This window comes from Mirounga angustirostris, unplaced genomic scaffold (assembly GCF_029215605.1).
Source record: "Mirounga angustirostris isolate CCGP_5_RB_7025 unplaced genomic scaffold, mMirAng1.0.hap1 SCAF_10, whole genome shotgun sequence".
Taxonomy (NCBI): domain Eukaryota; kingdom Metazoa; phylum Chordata; class Mammalia; order Carnivora; family Phocidae; genus Mirounga; species Mirounga angustirostris.
The window spans coordinates 117,842,719-117,867,235 of record NW_026991718.1 but is presented as its reverse complement, the minus strand read 5'-3'; the positions used below and the strand labels follow the sequence as shown (position 1 = coordinate 117,867,235).

At 45.5% G+C, this 24,517-nt stretch overlaps 1 protein-coding gene across 10 annotated transcripts in view; it reads right to left on the bottom strand.

The window, feature by feature from the left end:
• The window catches only part of ACTR5 (actin related protein 5), a 33,486-nt gene that overhangs the window by 6,434 nt on the left and 2,535 nt on the right, over positions 1-24,517 (bottom strand). For 3 of the 10 annotated variants that reach the window (XR_010405850.1, XM_064573161.1, XM_064573165.1), the window contains exons 3-9: positions 22,919-23,088; positions 17,322-17,539; positions 16,421-16,603; positions 7,942-8,091; positions 7,586-7,702; positions 6,691-6,830; positions 5,139-5,271 (exon numbers count right to left, since the gene is read on the bottom strand). Coding sequence is in view for 7 of the 10 variants with exons in the window: in XM_064573161.1 (XP_064429231.1) it covers positions 5,139-5,271; positions 6,691-6,830; positions 7,586-7,702; positions 7,942-8,091; positions 16,421-16,603; positions 17,322-17,539; positions 22,919-23,088 (1,111 nt within the window). In the remaining 3 variants the exon portion in view is untranslated. Of the gene's footprint in view, positions 1-84; positions 411-5,138; positions 5,272-5,294; positions 6,268-6,690; positions 6,831-7,585; positions 7,703-7,941; positions 8,092-16,420; positions 16,604-17,321; positions 17,540-22,918; positions 23,089-24,517 lie in introns of those variants that run through there. The other 7 variants (XM_064573163.1, XM_045885762.3, XR_010405851.1 and 4 more) reach the window with 6 other exon arrangements.

Below are 24,517 nucleotides of genomic sequence, written 5' to 3'. Positions count from 1 at the left end.
CTCCAAGAGAGCACACAGAATGCAGAGCACACCAGACTCGACCTCACAGAATCAACAGCTGCCGGCTGTTTCGTGAACACCCACCTGCCACTATGGGCCAGAGAGGGCCCAGCTGGCCCCCTCCTGTTCCAACGCTGTCGACCACAAGCTGCCAGATGGAGAGAGGAAGCAGAGCAGGCACTCCACCTGGAGGAAAGGCCTTCCCATCCTGACGCCCACTCTGTGAGCAGCGAGAAGCAGGGGCTGATACGAGGTGGGTCTCGCTATGGTGACCAATGAGCCTCAGGAGCAGAGAGCAGAGAGAAGGGCCTGGGGTGTTGTCCAGGACGTTGCCAGTGCTGTTTCCACTGCTTATTATTGGAGCAATCCCGTGGTCAGCAGCCCCAGGGGAGCCCCTCAACCCCGCTGACCTGATCAGAGCGGGGAACATCCTCTGTAGCTCAAACCAGGCTTCCTGTTTCCCAGAGTCGCCACCTGCTTTCCCACCTCCCTCCTACCTCCCTCCCCCAACCACAGGAGCTCCAGGTTGGAGTGGTGGTTTCAGAACTTTCCGAAGTAACAGGCAGGCGACATAAAGTGGACTCAGCATGCACAGATGGAAGAGGAAGAAACAGAGAAACACAAAAGTCAGGAGACTGACTGGGCTGATGTGGGAGGGACTTGTAAGAAGGGACTGTCAATAAATTAGGATAACAAGAGCCCCTAAGCTCTGGCTAGAGCCAGACAGAATGAGTGTAAGGCAGTGGGATACTCCTGGCACAGACTAAATAGTCAATAAATGGTAGCTAGCATCATTAGTACTGAAAAAGCAGTAAGATACATGGACTACAACAATGGAACACTATACAGCCATAGAAAGATGACTTGGACATGTACCTACTGGCACAGAAAGACAATAATATGAAAAGTAAAAAAAACAAACAAACAAAACAGGAAAACAGGTCACAAAACAAGCCATCAACAATCTTTCTTTTTTTTTAGTTTATTAAAATCAAATGCAAGAGAAGAAAATGAATCAAAAGTATATATATAACTCACAGTGGCTGAACCACAAGTGTTTTGGTTTTTTCTATCCTCATTTTGGTTTGTTTAAACTGTCTGAGATTTTAGTAATGTTTTTAAATGTTTTGCTGGGGTTTTTTTGAGCTTATATTGAGTTTATTCTTCATTTCACTTTTAAAACACTATTATAATTGAATATTAAAATGTTTTGCTGTTTAAATAAGAAGCCAACAGAAACTTAAAGAATGTACATGTACACATCTCAGGGTCTTAAATTGTTTTCGTTTGAGCCACTGAATACATAACCTAAATGCTGAGTATCAGGGGTTAATTCTGGCCTGACACAACACTTACCACATCCGCAGCTGAAAAGGAGCAGCGGAGGTGGAAGGGACGGAAGCTGAGGCTGTGCCCCACGAGGATGAACCAGCTAAAAGAGAGCTGGGAAGAGCAATCTGGCAGCATTCCTACAGCTAATATTCACAAAGTAATTCACGGGAAAGGCTTTTGCGATGATCAAGAAATAGATCTTAAACATTTGATAATAGTTATGTCATCACAAGTCAAGCCCGCCAGCGCATACCTGTGCTCTCCTTCTGTACCGTCACCCCACCCCCACTCCCCAGTCTAGCCCTCCTCCTGCCTCTCCCACCACCTCTTTCTCAGCCTCCTTCATGGGCACCCCCACCCTCCCAAAGGCCCTTAAATGCTGCTGTTATGTAAGGCCTAATGGACATCACCTATCCTCCAAACAGTGCCCACTAATAACACAGTTATGCTAGGGGATCCGAGTCCACCCTTCTGCCTTTCTCTGGAGCACTCGGCAGCTGGCTAGGAGTCACCGCTTCCTGGGCATCCCACTGGAAACCCAACTCAACCCACCCCAGAAGTGGAACTCATTCTCCACCCTCAAGCCCGCTCTTCCTCTCCCATTTCCTAGTCCAGGGAATGTCATATTTGTCCCACCAGTTGCCCAACCTAGGACTTGGGAATTGTCTTGGGTCCCACACTTCTCTCCCCATATCCAACCTGTTACTCAGTTCTCACAACTTCACTCCCTTAATCTCTGCCACATGAGCTCCCTTCTGTCCTCTCCCAATGCCTACTGCTTATATCCTGCATAGCCACCCAGAGACATTGAGCCAAGATCTGGGGAACAACAATTCACAAAACAGTCCATCCTTCCCTAATAGAGGTGGGTCTAGTAAGGAATACAGGTTAAGGACAGGGAAGGCTTCTGGCAGATGTGACATCCAAGCCAGCCATGAGAGACATGAGTATTGAGCTGGGAAGGGTATTCCAAAGGGAACCAGCAGGTGCAAACACCCTGAGGCGAGAAAACATGGCATACTGGGGAACAAAGTACAGGGTGGAAGGGGGAGTGATGAGAGGTAATGCTGGAGTAATTCAAGGTCAGATCACAGGAGACACTGCAAACTGGTAGGAGGACTCAATCCTAAAGCCTCTGAGCTGCCTCCTAACTGGCCTCCTGCTTCCGGGATTTCTCCTGATACCCCATTTTCCACAACAGTCAAAAATAGCTTCCTAATATTCAAACTGAATGAAACGATTCCCCTGCTTAGACTCCCTCACAGTCCGGTGGGCTTAACAGTAACAACAGCTGTGTAGAAAAGAGTTAACCCGCAGGCCTGACTGCTTACAAGGCTGTCCTTGGCTGGCACCTGCGAACTTGGACTTCTGGCAGGCCTCCACCACTGACTGGTAAGAGTAGATACTGTTCCTGACGTTTGAACAAATAATGTAGTTTATGCTGAACACCTGCTTCCTTCTGGGAGTCTGGAATTTGGGTAAGTGCCAGGCAGGGGGTGCCTACATGATCGGCTCCCAATAAAACCCTGGGCACTGAGTCTCTAACGAGCTTCCCTGGTTGGTGACATTTCACATGTGTTGTCACAGCTCACTGCTGGGAGAATTCAACGTGCTCTGTGAGACTCCACTGGGTGAGGACTCTGGGAGCTCATACCTGCTTTCCCCTGGACGTCACCCCATGCACCTCTTCCCTGTGCTAATTTTGCTTTGTTTCCTTTCAAATCGTAGCCATGAGGAGGATTATATGTGAGCGTGATATGCGATTATATCATATGTATGTATGATTCCTGTGAGTCCTCCCAGCAAATCATGGAACCTGGGGTGATCCTAGGGACCCCTCCCCCCATACAACAGCTAACGTCGAAGTGTTCATTTTGTGCAGGCCCTATGCTGAGCACTTCATTGTACTAGTGAATCCTGGTAACAGGAGTTCTGATTACCCCTTTGCACCACTGACAAAACGAAGGCTTGGCAAGATTCAGTAACAGCGGTGATAGAATGAGGCCCAGAGCCCGTGCCGTGCACGTGTAACACGTCATGCAGCTCAGGGGACCGAGGCCAGCCTCTCCGCAGGACCTGCAGGGCCTACTGACCTCTCCACTGCAACCCCCTCCACTCCTCTACAGCAACCCTGTGCTCCAGCCACACTCAACTGCAGCTCACTCGCTCAGCAGGCTTCTGGACCCTGAGCCTTTGCTCATGCTAATCCCTCTCTGGAATGCTCCCTCCATCCCACCCCGCTCCACAATGTCTAGATGGCACACACATCCTCATCTGAGGAAGACTCACTTCCACAAAGCCCTTCCTAAATTCCAGGACGTCCTGGAAATTCCTAAATGCCTGGACGTCCATCACATTCTGGGCTATCACAGCCTATTTAATCAGCTGCTGCCCCTCAGGGAGCAAGTTCCTTGCAGCTAGGGGTTGTGTCTAGGACATCTCGGCATCTGCGAGGTGCCCGGTCCTCGACAGGGGCTGAGACCATGTTTCTTAGAGATCAAATGGATTCAGTAGATATACTATGGGGCATCCACACCATACGGAAGAAAAAAAAGTATTTTGGAAGAATGACATGGGAAGAAATGCAGGTTACAAGGCAGGTTACACTCATGTACAGAGAATCTGTGCAAGTGAAGCTTTGCTCTTAGAATGAGGGGCGGGTAAAGAGAATGACTACTCTCCGTGTGTACTCCTTGTATTCCCTGAATATTATTAGATTCGTGTCTTTTTCCAGTTTAAAAAAAAAAAAAAAAAAACAGAGAAATACATAAAACATGATTTCCATTCTGCTTCAAAAATTCAACACATATCATGAAAATAGAGCTACCATATGATCCAGCAATTGCACTACTGGGTATTTACCCCAAAGATACAAAAGTAGGGATCCGAAGGGCTACGTGCACCCCGATGTTTATAGCAGCAATGTCCACAATAGCCAAACTGTGGAAAGAGCCAAGATGTCCATCGACAGATGAATGGATAAAGAAGATGTGGTATATATATACAATGGACTATTATGCAGCCATCAAAAGGAATGAGATCTTGCCATTTGCAACGACGTGGATGGAACTGGAGGGTATTATGTTGAGTGAAATAAGTCAAACAGAGAAAGACATGTATCATATGATCTCACTGATATGAGGAATTCTTAATCGCAGGAAACAAACTGAGTGTTGTTGGAGTGGGGGGTGGGGTGGGAGGGATGGGGGGACTGGGTGATAGACACTGGGGAGTGTATGTGCTCTGGTAAGCGCTGTGAATTGTGCAAGACTGTTGAATCTCAGATCTGTACCTCTGAAACAAATAATGCAATATATGTTAAGAAAAAAAAAAAAAAGAAGAAGAAGAAGAAGGTAGCGGGAGGGGAAGAATGAAGCGGGGGAAATCGGAGGGGTAGACGAACCATGAGAGACGATGGACTCTGAAAAACAAACAGGGTTCTAGAGGGGAGGGGGGTGGGAGGATGGGTTAGCCTGGTGGTGGGTATTTAGGAGGGCACATTCTGCATGGAGCACTGGGTGTTGTGCACAAACAATGAATCATGGAACACTTCATCTAAAACTAATGTTGTAATGTAAGGGGATTAACATAAGAATAAAAAAATTAAAAAAAAAAAAAAAAAAAAAATTCAACACATATCAAAGACCAGAAGAAAAGCCCCCAAAATGTTAACAGTGGATATTTCTGGATGATGGAACTAAAAAGTTCCTCTTTGCCCTCCTCTATGCCATATTTATGACTTTTGCAATCAGAAAACGAATACTGAATAATCTTACACAACAGCTGGTTATGTGAATAAGCAGTACCTTAAAAGCAGACTGGAAGGGCCTCATCTCCAACAGCTCCTTCTCGATTCTACCTTTCATCCCAGGGTACATCATGTTTCCACCGGTGAGGAAAACATTCTGAACCAGCAGGTCCTGAATGTCCTTTGAGTACCTAGGAGGGAGTAGATTCCTTTTGGCATAGTCCTACCAACGTAGGATCAAAGGAGAATGCTGATGTAGAAACGTAAGGTCTTGGCACAAAACAGAAAACATCTGCACAAAGAGTGTTTTTAAAAAAACTTCCAGGAGGGGCGCTGGGTGGCTCAGTTGGTTAAGCGACTGCCTTCAGCTCAGGTCATGATCCTGGAGTCCCGGTATCGAGTCCCGCATTGGGCTCCCTGCTCAGCGGGAAGCCTGCTTCCCCGTCTGACCCTCCCCCCTCTCATGCTCTCTCTATCTCATTCTCTCTCTCAAATAAATAAAATCTTAAAAAATAAAAAAATTAAAACAATTAAAAAACTTCCAGGGTACCTGGGTGGCTCAGCCAGGAAGTGTCCAACTCTTGATTTCAACTCAGGTCACGATCTCAGGGTTGTGAGACCGAGCCCCACGTCGGGCTCCATGAGATTCTCTCTCCCTCTCCCTCTGCCCCTCCCCACCCTCTAAAATAAATTAAAAAAAAAACACAAAACTTCCATTTTTCACTTATGACTTTACAGAATTCATTTCCTTAGTAAGATTAGAAGTTTTGTGTCTTTTAACACACTTTTTTAAAAAACTGACTTTATGGAGGACTGATTTCCAAACATTTTGATGAAGTCTGACAAATGTATACCCCCCAGTAACCATCACCACAATCAAGAAACAGAACATTTCCAACACCCCAAAAAGTCCTGCCTCCCTTCTGCTGGCCCACCTTTTCACCTGCGTGGGTTTTTTTTTTTCCTTTTTTTGTTTCTTAAATAACAGCTTTATCTTACACATGTTTGAGCACTTTCCCATTAAGACAAAGCTCAAAGCCACTCATACACATTGGCCGCAGTAGCTTTTCTTCCTTGCTAGGTGCCAGTTTTCATCCTGTTTCAACCAACAGCAGCCAGAAAACTACAAATCATGCTCTCCACTTGTCCAGCTTGAATTAGGACAATTTCACACTGCAGGAAAATGCCTGTATAAATGGGATGGGGGAAGAGCATTTTATGGAAGTGCAAACTTAAATAAAATGTCTGCGAGGAGGAAAAAAAACTTTTATAAGCTCTGCACGTTTTTAGGGAACTTAAAAATCACCAGTCTTCAATAATGTCAAGGTTTATATGAAAGCCAATGCACATATATTGTTGTGCTGCTTAAACGTCAAAGAATTTCTTAAAGCTCCTCAAATCAACTGAGCATTTACATTTTTAGAAAAGAATTACAGAGCCTCTGCAATGTGCCGGGGTTGGGGAGAGATGAAGAATACTATCTGAGCACAGCAAGTCAATAAAAAGGAGGGCGTGAGGCAGATTTTCAAATGCCCACCTCATCTACTACTCAGTGCGAAATCTGAGGAAACGGTTCCGGAAAATCGAAGGAAAAGAAGGTTCAGTCTCACCTGTCCAGGATGTACTGAAGGGTCTCTGCTATCCCAGCCTGCTCCTCCCCTATGAGGGATGGCTGGAAGATAATTTCTGGAGCTCGAATTCTTTCTGTCCCGACAAACAGCTGATGATAGGCTGCCAAGTTAAACACGGGCTTTAAAAACCCAAGGTTTAGAAGATATTTTTAGGCCACAGTGACAAACATTCCAGTTGCCAGTTCCCTCAAACTGTATTTCTTATGCCAACATAGCTTCTGTCCTTCGTTCCTGCCAGAATAACCTCTCTCCAACTCTCCTGATAGGATAATTCCATTACCTGCCTTTCTCCCACCTCTGTATTACAAATACCTTCACCTTTGCATCACGAAATGGTCCCCGCATCGCAGGGAAAGAGCTCATGAAGAGAGGTAGCAGGAAGGCCCGGCACTGGCCGGCCAAGCCTCCTACCACCACCCTGCTCAGCAGCCTGGTCCCCGCGCGGCCGAGAAAGTGCTCTCCCAGGTGAGCCCCAGACTCAGGTCAGTCTGTCTGGTGGCCATTTGCCCTGACAGATACATAGGCCCAAATGAGGATTAAGCACAATTACACTGGCTTAAATTTAAATGAAACCACTAAAGCTAGGCTTCAGGTCTAAAGTCCTCAATTACTTGCCTAAACATTTCTACCAAGGCGGACTGTTTCCCACAGGGTCACAATCTTAGTGCTAGAACCCCAATCAATCAGTAGGAAAAGCCCTGACTTCAGATGTTTTAGTGTTAGTACCCTAGCCCCCAACCTTTCTAGAAAATACAACTAGAATTTTTTTTTTTCTTTTTGCAAAAATATTCCTGAAGAAGCAAACTAGGGCAGACTGGTCTTTTATGTCAAAGGTTTCAAAGCAGAAGCATGGTGCAGGCTACAGGGGCCCAACCTGGACAGTGGTGACTGGCTTCTCCGCTTCAGGGGTTTCCTCTGAAAACAAGGGTTCAAAATCATGGATGCTTTCCACATCTTCCAGAGACGGCTCTAGCTGCTCCAGGTCAGGGGTCTAAGAACAGAAGAAACAGAACAAAACAGCACCTGTAGCTTCAGGAGGCCTTCACTCTATCAGTTCACGGTCACAAACAAGAATTGGTGTTTCGCTCAATGTCCTGGAAGTTTATATAGAAACTATGAAAAATTTTCTAAACTATTAAAAAGAATAAGTTAAGACATGTGAACACAAGGATTAAAAGCCTAAAAAGCCAGGCATGGGCTTTGCTCCTGTCCCCTCCCCCTCACACAAACCTCAACAACTCCCATCTCCTCTCTGAAGCCCTCCGGCGGGCCCGGAGCGGGGGGCGGGGGGGTCATGCTGTCTGCGTTAGGCACGAGACCGCACATGCAACTCTGCAGGAGAGAGAGCAAGAGTTGTATCCTACAGAGTGGCCCAGACACCTGCAAAATTAAATAAATCTCTTAACAATTAATAAATCCAAGTGCCAACACTAATGGGCTTTAATAAGTAGTCTCTTATCGGCTGGTCCACTGGGCTGGAGACATGACTAAGAGCTCCTGAGGTGGCAGAGAGCTTCGGGACTGTGGTGCCCCGCAGAACGGGCTTTCCGCTTCAGCCACAGCGAACCTGAGTAGAACCTACACACGCTGGCACCGCTCCCAGTAGCGGACTTACGGTATATTGTGATTTTGACCCGGACAAAAGAATTTGGGCAGGGGGTGGTGTGGTTCTAGGTGACATTCTAGCCATCTGTCGTTCTGCCATGTGAAAGGCAGAGAAGTTTTACCATTTGGACTCAAGGGGAAGAAGTTACAGGAAGAAATTCTAGGCAAAACCTCTCTAACAATGACAGCTGGCGGAGAAAGGACTGTTTTATGAGAAGGCATCTTGGGAGGACACAAGCCGACTCAGTACTATCCACCTGGCATGCCCGAGGGGAGGTCCCTGCGTGGAGTATGTATCCTGAGTCTGGCCTTACCCTTGGAGTCTGTGAAGTATATAAACTACCAACATCATTCAGAGCACTTAAATACAATCTCTAGAACATAGCCACATATACTGCCAATGTAAATTAGCATTCAAACTTCCTCCTCCTCTTTTTAAAGGTTTTTTTATTTTTATTTTTAGAGAGAGAGAGAGAGACTGCACACGAGTCAGGAGGGGCAGAAGGAGAGAGAGAAAGAATCCCAAGCAAGCTCCATGCTCAGTGTGGAGCCCGATTCAGGGCTCAATCTCAGGACCCTGAGATCATGACCTGAGCTGAAATAAAGAGTCGGATGCTCAACCGACTGAGCCACCCAGGCACTCAAACTCACTCTTAAACAAGGCAGTGCCCTTCAACACTCCTCTGGCACACACACACCAGAACAGTCACATGCATATATGGCTTATAGAATGGGGGACAACGTATCCTAAATTCTGTTCAATATAGAGCATTCTACCTCTACATAAATTATAAATTTAAGGAAGGAGTAAACCCTGGAAAGGACGGGGAACATTTCTTCCTCTGAGACTAGAGAACAGGAAGAGAGGGACTGGTCTGGAAATAGGTAATTTAAGGAGGAAAGAGGGTGGGCTGGGAGGTGAGAATCCAAGGACCTTGCTCTCAGGGAAGGAGGCAAGAGCCATCGGAATACTGAACCCAATTCAAGAACAGGCAACCCACTCCTCCACAATCTTCCCTGCAGAGATGACTCCTGAGCTCCATGGGCGAGGAAATGGGCTCAACGGGGGACCAAGACTTGCCCAAGATCACATCACACTAGTAAGTGGTAGAAACCTGGCCCAAGACAGATGGCTTAGCTCCAAAGTCTTTGTGCTGCCTCAAGCTGAAATTCTATACATCGTGAGTCTGAGTGCGGCAGGACAACTCGCTCTGCAAGTATGGAAAAGAGCTCCCTGAGGTCAAGGTGAACAAGAAGAGAACAAAAGATCTACAAGCGGCAGCAAGGCCAGCTGAATGAAGCGACAGGCTTCTCTGCCCTGGCAGGGGCGGCAGGGGCGGCAGGGGCGGCAGGGGCCGCAGAACTCGTTAGAAGGAATGCTCCCCTGGAGGTGTGAGGTTTCTAATCTGGAAGACTCTCATCTCCCAGAAAGAAGCCCCAACCCTGGGAATGCCTGTGCCTGTTCTGGCTTGGCACTAAACTCCGGGGTCCCAAGAGAGGATCAGAAACGGATCGCGAAAATTCTCTCTCATTTGGTGGCTTGTCATCCGGGACGACAAGCAACCAGGAGCGGTGCGGTGTTACAGAAAGAGGCAAGGCTTAAGGGTCACATCGGTCCAGCTCTGAATGGCTCAGTCTGAGCCCACTTCCTCCTCTGTAAGTAGGGCGCACCCCTAGGGCAGTGGTGGGGTGAGAACTGAACACTTCTTCCTTCTTCTAACTAGGCACTCACTTTGGCCCCTTAGATAATTGTTACAATACCAGGCTGGTGGCACACAAATGTCACCTGTGTATTTAAAATAACTACAGGCCAAACTTGTGGGTCCTTCCCCCAAATAATAATGAGTAAAGGCAAGCCTTGGGCTCCATGGAGTTCTCTCCTACCTTCTGCTCTACCCCCCCACACACACCTCCATCTTCCTCATCTTCATCCCAACCTCCACTCCTCTAACCTCTCTGACCTCCCAGTGATGACCTCCCTTGTGCATTCACACCTTCCTCTACCCACCCCGGAGCCCAATCGCAACTGCCACCCTCCAGCCCGACCCTACCTGCTCTACCAACAAACACTCTCAAATCCTAAAGGGTGCCACCCAATGCTCTTTCCACTTCTGCGCTGGGGTAGATTGTATTTTTCAAAAACAGTCACAACGATATCTTCCATCCGACAAACTCTTCCTCAAGGGGATTCTGAGGTGTGGTTTATTTCCTCCCCTTGAATCTTAGCAGGGACCTGTGGGACTCCAACCAATAGAGTATGGTGCAAGCGGTGTCATGTGACTTCCAATGTGAGGTCATACGAGGCCACACAGTTCCCTTTACCTTGACCTCTTGAAACACTGGCTCTCTGGCTACTCTCCCTTGGGGAGCTCCCTGCTGGAAGCCAGTTGCCAAGCTGAGAAGCCCAAGGCACATGGACAGGCACGGGCTTTGCTCCTGTCTGGGTGCTCGGTGGGTGTGGGTGCTCAGGTCCACCATCTTGCTAAGCATGGCCTTTGAGTCATTCCAGCTCAGATGTTAGCAAAGTGAAAAACCATCCAGGGCTCCCAGTCCCCAGATGTCCAAGTCTTCCCAGCGGAGGCCCCAGGCATCACAGAGCAGAGATCCCTGCTACGCTCTGCCCGAATTCCTGACCCGTCAAATTCGTGAGCACAACACAATGATCATCATTTTATGCTACTAAGTTTGGAGTGCTTTTCCACATGGCAACAGGTAAGTGAAATATGCTCCTGGTGGGCGTGGGCAAGAGTGGAGAAAGAAAGTGCCAGGCTGCTGCTGGTGGGCCTATGGTCCTCTTCAGCTCCCCTGTGCATTCCCCAGAGCAGGTGTCTGCAACCCCTCCCAGCACTTCTCCTCAGGCCCCTTTCCAGTCACCGCTGGCGGTTCTCAGCAGCTTGCCTCAGGTGTTTCTATTTCTCCTGCACCCCACCTCTTCACCCGTCCTCCCGTCCTTCCATGCTCCCGTGCCATCGCCCATCCGAGGCTGAGCCCGCCACCCCTGCTGCTCTCTCATCTCTGCTCTTCCTCGGCCTCTTCCCCCGGCTTTTCCTCAGCTCCTGGACCCCTAAGCAGAGGCCTTCCCCAGGCATCCTTTTCTCACTCCCCATGCGATTCTAGCTCCTTCCATGGCTGGGTCCTGGCAAATTCCACCTGAAGTCCTTTGAAGATAAGGTGCTCAAACCAAAGGTACTACCCCCAGCCGGAGCCTTTTAGGAGCACCTCCGTGGGACCTCAGTGGGACCAGAGTGAATCTGCAATCGGATCGCTTGGGTCCGATCCTCAGCTGCGTTACCTCTAGCTGTGCAACTCTGGGCAAATTCCTTCACTCTCCTGAACCTGAGTTTCCTTATTTGTCCAATGGAAATATAACAGTACTCACAGAATCAAGACGACACTTACAGAAATGCTCAGTACAGGGTCTGGCACGTGTCACACGTTCTGTTACCAGCCACCGCCACTCCTGTCACCATTGCCCCTAAGTGGCACCCAAATCCTTGGAGCTACCTCTGAAGTGTCTCCTCCACCCGCCATTGCCATGGCTACTCTCCCACCCCCTCCACCGGCTCTCCGCCGGACTGCCGCAACACATTTATATCCCGCCTTCCCACTTCCAGCCTCACCTCTCCATCTAACTGCCACCAGTTCTTCTCCTAACAGCAAGTCTCCTTGGATTACTTCCTTGCTGGACATCCTTTGAAGACTCTGTCTTATAAAGGATAATATCCAGGCTGACTGACAAAGACCTTTATCGGCCGGCCCCTGCCTCCCTCCCCTGCTCCATCTCCCGCACTCCACACCCAACCTACTGTGCTCCCTGCCTGCGGGCTGCTTTGCATCTAAACGTCTTGATCCACAATGTCCGTCCCTCCTCACCTGATACCTACTGAAATCATATCACCTTTCAGGGCCCAGCTCACATATCCGATCCTTTCTCAAAACTTCATCTAAATTCCCACACACATGTACCATCACACCAGATAAGCTTCATTAGTCAGCTAAGTATGATCCAAAAGCCTTATTTTTTTAGGTACCAAGGAGTGCAGGAAATGTACCTTAATTGCATCATTAGTCCCTAGCATACCATACCTACCACTGAGTGGTGAGCCCTGGGATACACCCTCCAATTTCCCTGGAAAAGAGGATTGTAAAATGTTCGAGTTTCAATAGGCTTCCTCAGCTACGGCAAAAACATCATCATCCACCTTCACCTAGCTGTACTCAGAAGCATGTCACCTTAAAGATAACTTCTAAGCTTCACTAAAAATGATAAAAAGATACTTTACTTATCCTAATTCGTGTGCTCACTTTGGCAGCACATATACTTATCCTAATTCGTATGATTCACAGAAAAACAAAGCTAATAATTTTTTTTTTAAAGATTTATTTATTTATTTGAGACAGAGAGAATGAGAGAGAGAGAACACATGAGAGGGGGGAGGGTCAGAGGGAGAAGCAGGCTCCCTGCCGAGCAGAGTCTGATGCAGAACTCGATCCAGGGACTCCAGGATCATGACCTGAGCCGAAGGCAGTCGCTTAACCAACTGAGCCACCCAGGCGCCCCAAAGCTAATAATTTCAAAGCAGACAATGGGCTATAGAGACCCTATAGAGAACAGATTCCTCTACCATGGCTGGCTTCTCTCTCTCCACGGTTTGCCAGAGCCTCCACATGCATTGTGTGGCGTTCAGGAACACAAATAGGCATTCTTTTGGAACTGAACAGAATGATAGTTTGCCAAAGCACATCAGAGAAGATGCAGCATGGTTCCCTGGAACAATCTTGATTGAGCGGCATCAGAACAAGCAGAGGCCAGGGGCACCTGGGTGGCTCAGTCGTTAAGTGTCTGCCTTTGGCTCAGGTCATGATCCCAGGGTCGTTTCAAGCCCCGCATCGGGCTCCCTGCTCAGCGGGGAGTCTGCTTTGCTTCTCCTGCTTCTCCCTCTGCCACTCCCTTGCTCATTCTCTCTAATAAATAAAATCTTAAAAAAAAAAAAGAACAAGCAGAGGCCAGCTCTGATCTTGGCTAATCAGGCAAGAGAACCTTCTGTATTAAGCTCATTGTGTTCTCCAACAGGTAATGGTGCTCTAAAACTGTGCCCACCCCCGCCACAACCACTGCTGTGCTTACAGTGACGGAAGGCTAACATTCTCTAGTCTAAATGCTTCCTTAAGGGGTGCCTGGGTGGTTCAATTGGTTAAGCAACTGCCTTCAGCTCAGGTTATGATCCTGGAGTCCCGGGATCGAGTCCCGCATCAGGCTCCCTGCTCAGCAGGGAGTCTGCTTCTCCCTCTCCCGCTCCCCCATCTTGTGCTCTTTCTCTCTCTCACTCTCTCTCTCAAATAAATAAATAAAATCTTTAAAAATAAATAAATAAAAATAAATAAATAAATACTTAGTTAGGAATGCTAACAAAGCCTACTCCTTTACAACATCTTCATCACAATATTTGCAGAATAGCAAGGGCTGGAATGGCCTGCTCTGTGGGGAAAAAAATGGACTTTAGGAAACACTGTAAGTTAAAAATTTTGCTGGATTAATCCAATTTAGCCATTACTGCATTTCAATATGAACTTTGATCCACATAAATCCATTCCCTCCATTCTAAATGAATTACATAGTTGGAAAACACACTATAAATACTTTTTGAAAGGTAGAACCAGCCGGCCAGTGTTGTGGTCACATTTATCCCATGAAAGTTACTGTAACCAACCCTAATCACTAACAATCACCCCCAGTAAATGCTGACACCCTCAATGCTTTGGGGACAGATCAACTTATCACTGTATATGGAGAAACTACTGGAAGTCCAACACTTCAAAACCTCCCCAAGCCCAGAGAATACGTATCCCCAGAGCACAGAACGAAGTAGGGACTTAATAAGTACCTGCTAAATGTATGAAGGAGTGGCTGAATCACAGCCTGTAACAAATGCAGAAAAATGAACAAAGGGAAGGAAAAACTAGCTCCTCAACTGCTCAGGAATCACATTTTACAGTCGTTTGGGCTTTTCTTTTTAAATCTGAAATCCCTCGCCTGCCCGTGGCTTAGCGGCACATCTCTGGTATAAAGATGCTGATGTCCTATTGGCGCATTAAGCACGATGAAAACTGAACACAGATGAATAGACAACAAAGGCAACATGGGTCTGGATCCCAGTAAACAGCTGAGATCCGATGCACAGCCGGGAAACTGGGAGAGGCGAGCGAGGAAAGGCACACCGGCTCTTCGAGGCTGACCTGGGACACCACACCAGAGTAAGACAATAGTCAAGGCCCCTCGCCCCCACCTCAGCCATCCTGGAAGCCACGTGCAGGAAGCCTGACTTGGGGTCTGCTCTGACACGCATGCCCTGGCCGGTTGCTGGCCTCTGGGAGTCTCAGCTGCAGGAGAGCTGGGATGGAGGCTGAGCGCAGCAAGCATGTGAGTGAGCCTCTAACTGAGAGCCGGGAGCAAGAACAGGCCTCCTGCCAAGCCAAAGACACATCTCAAGTCAGTGGCAAGCAGCCGCACCACGCCCAGCACCAAACTGGATTTTTCCATGGGACTGTTTCTTTCTAAAAGTATAGGTTTTAAATGAATCATGGAACACTACATCAAAAACTAATGATGTAACTTACGGTGACTAACATAATAAAATACAATTTTAAAAAAAAGAGCCATTTCCTCAAAACGGTGAGGATGAACATGTATCTTTCACTATTAAAGGCATAGCCACCTACAGAAAAAATAAATAAATAAAAATAAAAGTATAGGTTTTAGAATTTAAAGCAAGTTGATTGAAAAACAAAAAGCCACCACACTAGATTGGTTAATCCTGGCCTAGAAGTGTCACAAGGCAATGAACAAGTCCTTTGTCTTAGAACTCCAGAGCAGACAGATTCGGGAACAATGCACACACTTTTATTAACACTTTCTTCCAGTTCTAAAGCCAGGCGAGCCAACTCATGAGTACAGGTGTGCAGCGCCCAGGGTGAGGGTGTGCACCACCGGGGCCCTCACTCAGCCCTGCCACCTGCCTTTATGCCACATCAACACTTATAAACAGGCCACTGGTGTGGAAACAAAAAGGAGAGACAGAAAACACCAAAGAGCTTATTCAAACAATTAGTTTTAGTCATAAAAGGCTGATCTTAAATCAACCTATGGATATTTTATTAAGCACGTCTGCTATTTGCTGTAAAAAATCCATCAATTATCATGAAGCATGATCCCTGTCCTTAGGGGACATGAAGATGGAAAGGAAGTGAAACATGAACCACAATATATTAAAAAAATATCAGAAGAGCACTGGGTGTTATGCACAAACAATGAATCATGGAACACTACATCAAAAACTAATGATGGGGCGCCTGGGTGGCTCAGTTGTTAAGCGTCTGCCTTTGGCTCAGGTCATGATCCCAGGGTCCTGGGATCGAGTCCCACATCGGGCTCCCTGCTCCGCGGGAAGCCTGCTTCTCCCTCTCCCACTCCCCCTGCTTGTGTTCCTGCTCTTGCTAGGTCTCTGTCAAATAAATAAATAAAATCTTTAAAAAAAAAAAAAAAAACTAATGATGTGGGGGGTGGGGGGATGGGTTAGGCTGGTGATGGGTATTAAAGAGGCCACGTACTGCATGGAGCACTGGGTGTTATACGCAAACAATGAATCATGGAGCACTACATCAAAAACTAGTGATGTAATGTATGGTGATTAACATAATAATAAAAATGTAAAAAAAAAACCTAATGATGTAATGTATGGTGAATAACATAACAATAAAAAATTTAAAAAAATATATCAGAAAAAAGTAGAAAGGAGTGTGTGACTAACTGCAAATAACCATCGAAAGAGAATGTTCAGATTCCAAATGGCACCACACGGCAGGTGCGTGAATGTTCTACAAGAACAGTTCCCCGTCTCAGGGGGGCCAGAGGTCTACAGGGTAAAAGCCATCAGGTCAGCACGAAGTCAGTGCCATCTCTGCCCCGTCCCTGTCTGCGTGGACGGCACACACCGCACTGCCTTCCCAAGTGTGGTCACATCTCTGATGTCAGCCTTCTCCAGACACTCCTCCCACCCTCAGGCTAAATGACCCTATAGGACCCTCCTCCTAAGGTCCTTGGTACCTCTGGCTTGCTGTCCACCACATCCACCTCGAGGGTGACTTCTGCGTGGAGGATTTTCTGCTTTGCCTGCTCCACCGCTGAGCTGAGCTTCTGGATGTAGGACTGCAGCTCTTCCGGGGAGTCCATGTTCAGTTCCACCAGAGCTTTGTGAAACTGATCCATCTGGCCATCCTCTAGAAGTTCCTGAAACCCAAGCAGTCGCAATTCATCTTCAAAGATGACAGCGCAATCATATACAGGAAGGAAAGAGAAACAGCTTGGAAGCCAAACAGAAAAACTACAGCAGGAGGGGGCTCCCAGCACTCCCCTAGCCTGCCCCTCCACAAAATCTCACCTCCCACGCGTGGTTCACACACCGCCCTCCTCCCCAGCTGTCTCTAGGCTGCATCGTTCCCTGGTCTTAGCACCACCTGAATAGGCAAAACTAATCTATGGTGCCAGGTGTCAGAAACGTCGTTACCTTTTGAGTGGGGAAGACGTGGGAAGGTTACTGGCTAAGAGGGGACACGCGGGAGATTTCCGGGGTGCTGGGAGAGCTCTGGATGGCAGATACATGGGGTGTTTCATGTTGTGAAAATCCATCGAGCTACACACTTGAGATCTGTGCACTTGGTAGCACATGTGCTACCCTTCAATTAAAAAGTTATAAAACAAAGATGAAAAGGCCAAAGTGAATGAGGGAAGCCAGAGTGCACAGCTCTGTCAGAGACACCTGATGCTCTGTGCACAGCACAGGTCCTCTGTGCTGCGGAGCTCCACACTCAGCACCCGCGACTCCTTCTTGACCCCAAGGGGGACTCAGACAGTCACTGCATCTCCTGGCCGAGGAAGAGGTAGGGAGAACCCTTTCTGGGACTGCCTTGCGCAAAGGCCGGAGCCCGCTGCCGGGATGCACACGTACCTGCACGTAGAGCAGTCTGTCCAGACGCTCCTGGTCCAGCTGCAGCTTCTCCTCCCGCCGGCGGGCGTTGAGCTCCTGCAGCCGTCGCAGCTGCTGCTGCCGCCGTTCCTGCTTCTCCTCTGAGCTCAGAGTGCTGCCGAGGAGCTTGCTGGAAAACGGGAGCTGCATCTTGTGGACGTTGTTTTCGTAATAATCAGGGCACTGCCATTTCTGCAGTTCTTCAGAGAAATAATTTTGGAAGTTATGAAATGGAAAACACTATTAGCACAGAAAATTAGAAAGTCAATACCAGGGTTCCAGATCCAGGTAAGATGGAGCAAGCACGATCCACCCAATCTCTGACTCCACCTAGTCGACAACATGCAGCTGTACCACCTGGACATAATGCCCACAGATCTGCTCTCAAAGAACTGCTAAGTAAAGTTCGCCTAACAGACGTGACAGCAGAAGGAAACTCAGAACATCAGGAAAGAAGGAAGAGCAAAAGAAAAGACAATCTCGTTCAATGTGACAGACTAACCTCCTGAGTTCTTTAAAATATGTTTGACAATTCAACGTAAAACCATCACAATGTCTGTTGGGTTTCCAACATACGTACATGTGATACATAAGACAACCCAGCATAAAGGAGAAAGGAGAAAGGAGCCTCTGGGGTGCTAACGTTGCCACATTCCACATGAAGTAGTAGAAGAGAGATTCTAAAAACAGTGCGAAAAGTCTATTGATTATAACCTCAGGGAAACCACTAAAAAAACTACACAGAAAGATACAGTAAAAACACAATAGATAAATTAAAATACCAATACCAAAACAAATTTTTTAAATATCAAATAACACAAAAGAAGGCAGGAGAAACGGGAACAACAAAGAGAATAAGATAACAAATAATAAAATGGTAGAACTAAATCCAACATATGAATAATTAATTTTAAATGGTCTTACCAGACTAGTTAAAAGATAGAGACTGACACAGTAGATTAAAAAAAAAAAAAAGAAAACCACCAACTATTAAGAAACTCACTTTGAATATAATGACATAAGTAGATGAAAAGGATGGAAAAACTATTCCATGCAAGCACTCAGCAAAAGAAAATAGGAGTGGCTGTATTAATGTCCAAGTGGACATCAAAGCCAAGAAAATTGCAAGGGATAAAAAGAGATACTGTATAATGATAAAAAGTCAACTCGTCAAGATAACCTAAGAATTCTAAATATGTCCCTAACAAAAGTGCTTTAGATACTTTAAAGCAAAAACTGACAGATATGAAAGGAGAAATAAAAAATTTACAATTGGGCGCCTGGGTGGCTCAGTTGGTTAAGCGACTGCCTTCGGCTCAGGTCATGATCCTGGAGTCCCGGGATCGAGTCCCGCATCAGGCTCCCTGCTCGGCAGGGAGTCTGCTTCTCTCTCTGACCCTCCTCCCTCTCATGCTCTCTGTCTCTCATTCTCTCTGTCTCAAATAAATAAAAATAAAATCTTTAAAAAAAAAAAAATTTACAATTATCCCTTAAGATTTCAAAACTCTTAATAATCAACAGAGTTAGAGCATGGAAAAGGAACAGGGACATAGAAGAACTCACCACCACCATCAACCAGTAAACCTAAACAACATCACAGAATACTCCACCCAACAGCAGAGTCCATGTTCTTTTCAAGTATAAATGGAACATACGCCAAAGCAGACCATGCCCGGGTCATAAAACCAACCTTCACAAGCTCCACTGATACCACACAAAGTTTCCTGACATAATGAAATTAAACTAGAAATAAGTCATAGAAATACAACAGAAGTATCTCCAAATACTTGGCTATAAAAAAACACCTTTCTAGGGGTGCCTGGGTGGCTCAGTCAGTTGGGCGTCTGCCTTCGGCTCAGGTCATGATCCTGGGATCGAGCCCCACGTGGGGCTCCCTGCTCGGCTGGGAGCCTGCTTCTCCCTCTCCTTCTGCCTCTTCCCCCACTTGTGCGTGCTCTCTCTCATATAAATGGATGAAATTTTTAAAAAATAAAACAACACTTTTCTTTTTTTAACTTTCAGCTTTCTACATCAACTATTCATTAAAATATAAAGTTAGACTTAACCTTAAAACCTGAAAGTTTTATTTTTTAATTAAGTTTTTATTTTAATTCCAGTATAGTTAACATATAGCATTAGTTTCAGGCGTACATGATAGCAATTCAACAATTCCATATATCATCCAGTGCTCATCACAAGCGTGCTCCTTAATCCCCATCACCTATTTCACCCATCCCCCCACCTTCCTGCCCTCTGGTAACCATCCATTTGTTCTTGATGGTTAAGAGTCTATTTCTTGGTTTGCCTCACTCTCTTTTTTTTCCCCTTTGTTCATTTGTTTTGTTTCTTAAATTCTACATGAGTGAAATCGTATGATTTGTCTTTCTCTGACTTATTTCCCTTGGCATAATACTCTAGTTCAATGCATGTCATTACAGATGACAAGATTTCATGCATTTTTACGGCTGGTAACATTCCTTTGTGTATATATATACACCACATCTTCTTTATCCATTCATCTCTCAATGGACACTTGGGCTGCTTCCATAATTCACCTATTGTAAATAATGCTGCTATAAACATAGGGTACATATATCCCTTTGAATTAGTGTTTTTGTATTCTTGGGGTAAATACCCAGTAGTGTGATTACTGAATCACTGGTGGTTCTATTTTAAACTTTTTTTTTTTAAGATTTTATTTATTTATTTGACAGAGAGAGACATAGCGAGAGGGGGAATATAAGCAGGGGGAGTGGGAGAGGGAAAAGCAGGCCTCCCTCGGAGCAGGGAGCCCGATGCAGGGCTCGATCCCAGGACCCTGGGACCATGAACTGAGCCAAAGGCAGATGCTCAACGACTGAGCCACCCAGGTGCCCCTATTTTTAGCTTTTTAAGGAACCTCCATACTGTTTTCCAGAGTGGTTGCACCAGTTTGCATTCCCACCAATGGTATAATAAGAGGGTTCCTTTTTCTCCACATCCTGGCCAACACCTATTTCCTGTGTTTTTGATTTTAGCCATTCTGAGAGGTGTGTGATGGTATCTCCTTGTAGTTTTGATTTGCATTTCCTTGATGGTGAGTGATGTTGAGCATCTTTTCACGTGTCTCTTGACCATTCTGTATGTCTTCTTTGGAGAAATGCTTGTTCATGCCTTCTGCCCATTTTTAATTTGATTATTTGGTTTTTTTGGGTGTTGAGTTATATCAGTTCTTTATGTATTTTGGATACTAACCCTTCATTGGATGTGTCATTTGCAAGTATCTTCTCCCATTCCATAGGCTGTCTTTTAGTTTTGTTGACTGTTTCCTTCACTGTACAGAAGCTTTTTATTTTGATGTAGTCCCAATAAAACAACACATTTCTAAATAATCAATGGTTCATAAAAAGAAATCTTGAGGGAAATTAGAAAATATCTGAACTCAATAAAAATGAAAATATATCAAAATCTATAGGATGTAGGTAAAGCAATGTTGAAGGGGAAATTTGGAGCATTAAATGCTTAAAAAGAAGAATGGTCCCAGGGCGCCTGGGTGGCTCAGTAGTTAAGCATCTGCCTTCGGCTCAGGTCATGAGCCCGGGGTCCCGGGATTGAGCCCCACATCAGGCTTCCTGCTTAGCAGGAAGCCTGCTTCTCCCTCTCCCCCACTTGTGTTCCCTCTCTCGCTGTGTCCCTCTCTGTCAAATAAATAAATAAAATCTTAAAAAAAAAAAAAAAAAAGAAGATTGGTCTCATAATAATCTGAACTTCTACCTTAAGAATCTAGAAAAAAGAGAACTAAACCTAAAGCAAGTAGAAGGAAGGAAATAATAAAAAGACATCAATGAGATTACCTAAATAGTCCTACATCTATTAAATTGAATCCATAGTTAAGTCTTCAGAAAAAGAAATCCCCAGGCTCAAATTGTTCCACTGGAGAACTCTATCAAACATTTAAAGAAAAAAAGTATCAATTATCTACACAATCTTTTTCAGGAAATAGAAGAGGGGGGGGCGCCTGGGTGGCGCAGTCAGTCAAGCATCCGACTCTTGGTTTCAGCTCAGGTCATGATCTCAGGGTAGTGAGATCAAGCCCCATGTCAGGCTCAAGAGGTGAGCACGGAGCCTCCTTAAGATTCTCTCTCTCTCTCCTGCCCCTCCCCCACCAAATTAATTAAAAAAAAAAAAAAGGAGGAACACTTTCCAGCTAATTTAACAAGACCAGCATCACCATGATACCAAGACCAAAGACAATATAAGAAAACTATAGATCAACATCCCTCATGAATATAGACATAAAACCCCATAAAATATTACCAACTCAAATAAAGCAACATATAAATATAATAATATACCTGAATAAGTGGGGTCTATCACCCCACCCAATCAAGGCTAGTTCAATATCCAAAAGCAAGACAAAGAAAAAAAAGGCAAACAGACTGGAAAGGAAGAAATAAAACTGTCCCTATTCACAGATGACATGTCTACACAGAAATTCCCAAGGAATCTACAAAAAACTAAAATAAATTTAGCAAGGTCCAGTATATAAGGTCAACACATAAAAATTAACTGCATTTTTTTTTTTTTTAAGATTTTTTATTTATTTGACAGAGAGAGATACAGAGAGAGAGGGAACACAAGCAGCGGGAGCGGGAGTGGGAGAGGGAGAAGCAGGCTTCCCGCTGAGCAGGGAGCCCGATGCGGGGCTCGATCCCAGGACCCTGGGACCATGACCTGAGCCGAAGGCAGACGCTTAACGACTGAGCCACCCAGGCGCCCCTAACTGCATTTCTATACATTAATAATGAGCAAGTGGAAACTGAGATGAAACAAGCAAAGAAAGACTTAGGCATAAATCTAACAGAACATGTACAGGATCGGTATGTCGAAGGCTACAAAATGCTGAAAGAAGAAATCAATAAAGGACCTAGGTAAATGGAAAGACCTACTACGTTCATGGATTAGAAGATTCCATATAGTACAAAATGTCACTTCTCCCTAGTCTAGATTTAATATTACATCTTGATTTAGTATTGTATTTGGATTTTTATTTAAAATGTTGTTGTTTCAGGGACACCTGGGAGGCTCAGTCGGTTAAGCGTCTGCCTTTGGCTCAGGTCATGATCCTGGGGTCCTGGGATTGAGTCCTGCATCGGGCTCCCTGCTCAGCAAGGTGCCTGCTTCTCCCTCTGCCTGCCTCCCCCCTGCCTGTACTCTCGCTCTCTCTCCAACTCTCTTTCATTCTCTCTCTCTCTGGCAAATAAATAAATAAATAAAATCTTAAAAAAAACTGTTGTTGTTTCATATCCAATCTAATCCACAGATTTCATACACTTTCAATCAAAATCCCAACAGAACATTTTTGTAGATACGAACAAGTTAATCCTAACATCTATATGGAAAGGCAAAGGAAGTAAATTAGTCAAAACCCTTTTGAAAAAGAACCCACATGTATAAGTTATCAGTTTATTGAAAAGTTTAAGTAAATACGAAAAGGAAGAGGGGATACTGAAAAGCGAAAAGAGTCATCCCGGGGACAATTTAAGGAATACCTCCATGTACAATATCTACAAGCCACAGGCAAATGCCCTCTTCGTTACCTTCCACATAATCTTCAGCAACATAGCTGTGCTCGTGCAGGATCTCCTCCATGCGGCTGAGAGTGATGGCTGCCAGGTGCCCAGGATACTTCAGCTGCAGGAGGCGCTGGAGGTAGCCAGCTGCTTGGCTTCCTCCCAGATTGATGCGTTTGCAGTTTTTAGCATCTAACCTACAATCAAGGAATGGAAAACAACACTGACACTTTGGCAACATGGAAGAAAGAACAGGGAACACTTCGTGGGGAGTTTGGGGGAAGGATAACAATTCAGATGAACAAAGAAGAAATGGACCCAGTGAGGAAACAGAAAACTTTACAGATGAAGGGACTCTAAAGCTCCCTTGATTCAGCCTCTTACACTATGCAGGAAGTCCTAGTCCACACCCAGATACATGGCATCTAACGTCCATCAAGAGACTCAGAAGGAAACAAGGTTTGATGGGAAGATTGTGCACTCTGAATTCAGACCCTTATGTCACTTGTCAGGATTTCTCAAACTGTGGTCCTTGTAGAATTAGCTGGGGGAAATGTTAAACATGCTAATTCTCAGGACTCATTTGCTTTGGGGTAAGCCTGGGAATACACATTTTAACAAGCTTCCCAGGTAATTATGGCACAGGCTGGAGTCTGAGAACCCCTCCCCTAGACACTCCCCTTCTACTGATGCATACACATTAAGTACACACATACTGGCTTACTGTAATCCCCTAAAAAGACCAGGTCCCTTTTCACATGATGCGAAAGGGAAGAGAACCAGAATAACATTTTTCTTAATGCGAAAAATTTAGAGCAGAGCACTAGGATCTTGCTGCATATTGAAATGTTCTGCTATATCACCCCTCACCAGCAGATGCCAGTACAGAACAGGTCAGGCTCCACTGGGATCATTTTTTTTTTTTTTTTTTTTTAAGATTTTATTTATTTGACAGAGAGACACAGCGAGAGAGGGAACACAAGCAGAGGGAGCAAGAGAGGGAGAAGCAGGCTTCCCGCAGAGCAGGGAGCCCGATGCAGGGCTTGATCCCAGGACCCTGAGATCATGACCCGAGCTGAAGGCAGACACTTAACGACTGAGCCATCCAGGCGCCCCTCACTGTGATCATTTCTTAGCTTTCAGGTAAAATACTTTTCTCTCAATACGCTATAAAAATAACATAATGTTATTTTTAATTTCCACATATTCTGCTTACATAAAATAGAAAATTCCATATATCAGGAGTGTTTGGTAATGTGTAAAAGAAGTATTATCTTCATAAATTTTTATAGAAACTTCAAAAGAAATGACCATTTTAGGTCTCAATAAATTCAGCAACATTTATTTTGACTTAAACATTCAGACTCTTTTATAGTTCACAAAATGCCATCATCTACATGATCTCATTTCATCCTCAGGGTAACCCCGAAAAAATCAGTTTTTCCCAATTTTACATGTTAAGAAGCTATGTAAAGAAGGCAAATAACCTCATCCTCAGCAGGGCTGCAAACCCAAGCATTCAACTCCAAAGCCAGGATTCCACTCCTTACTTACACACCCTCTTTATGCAGTAAGAAACCTCAGGAGAGCATGATGTTGGTGTAGTCTCTTCTCAGACAATAAAAG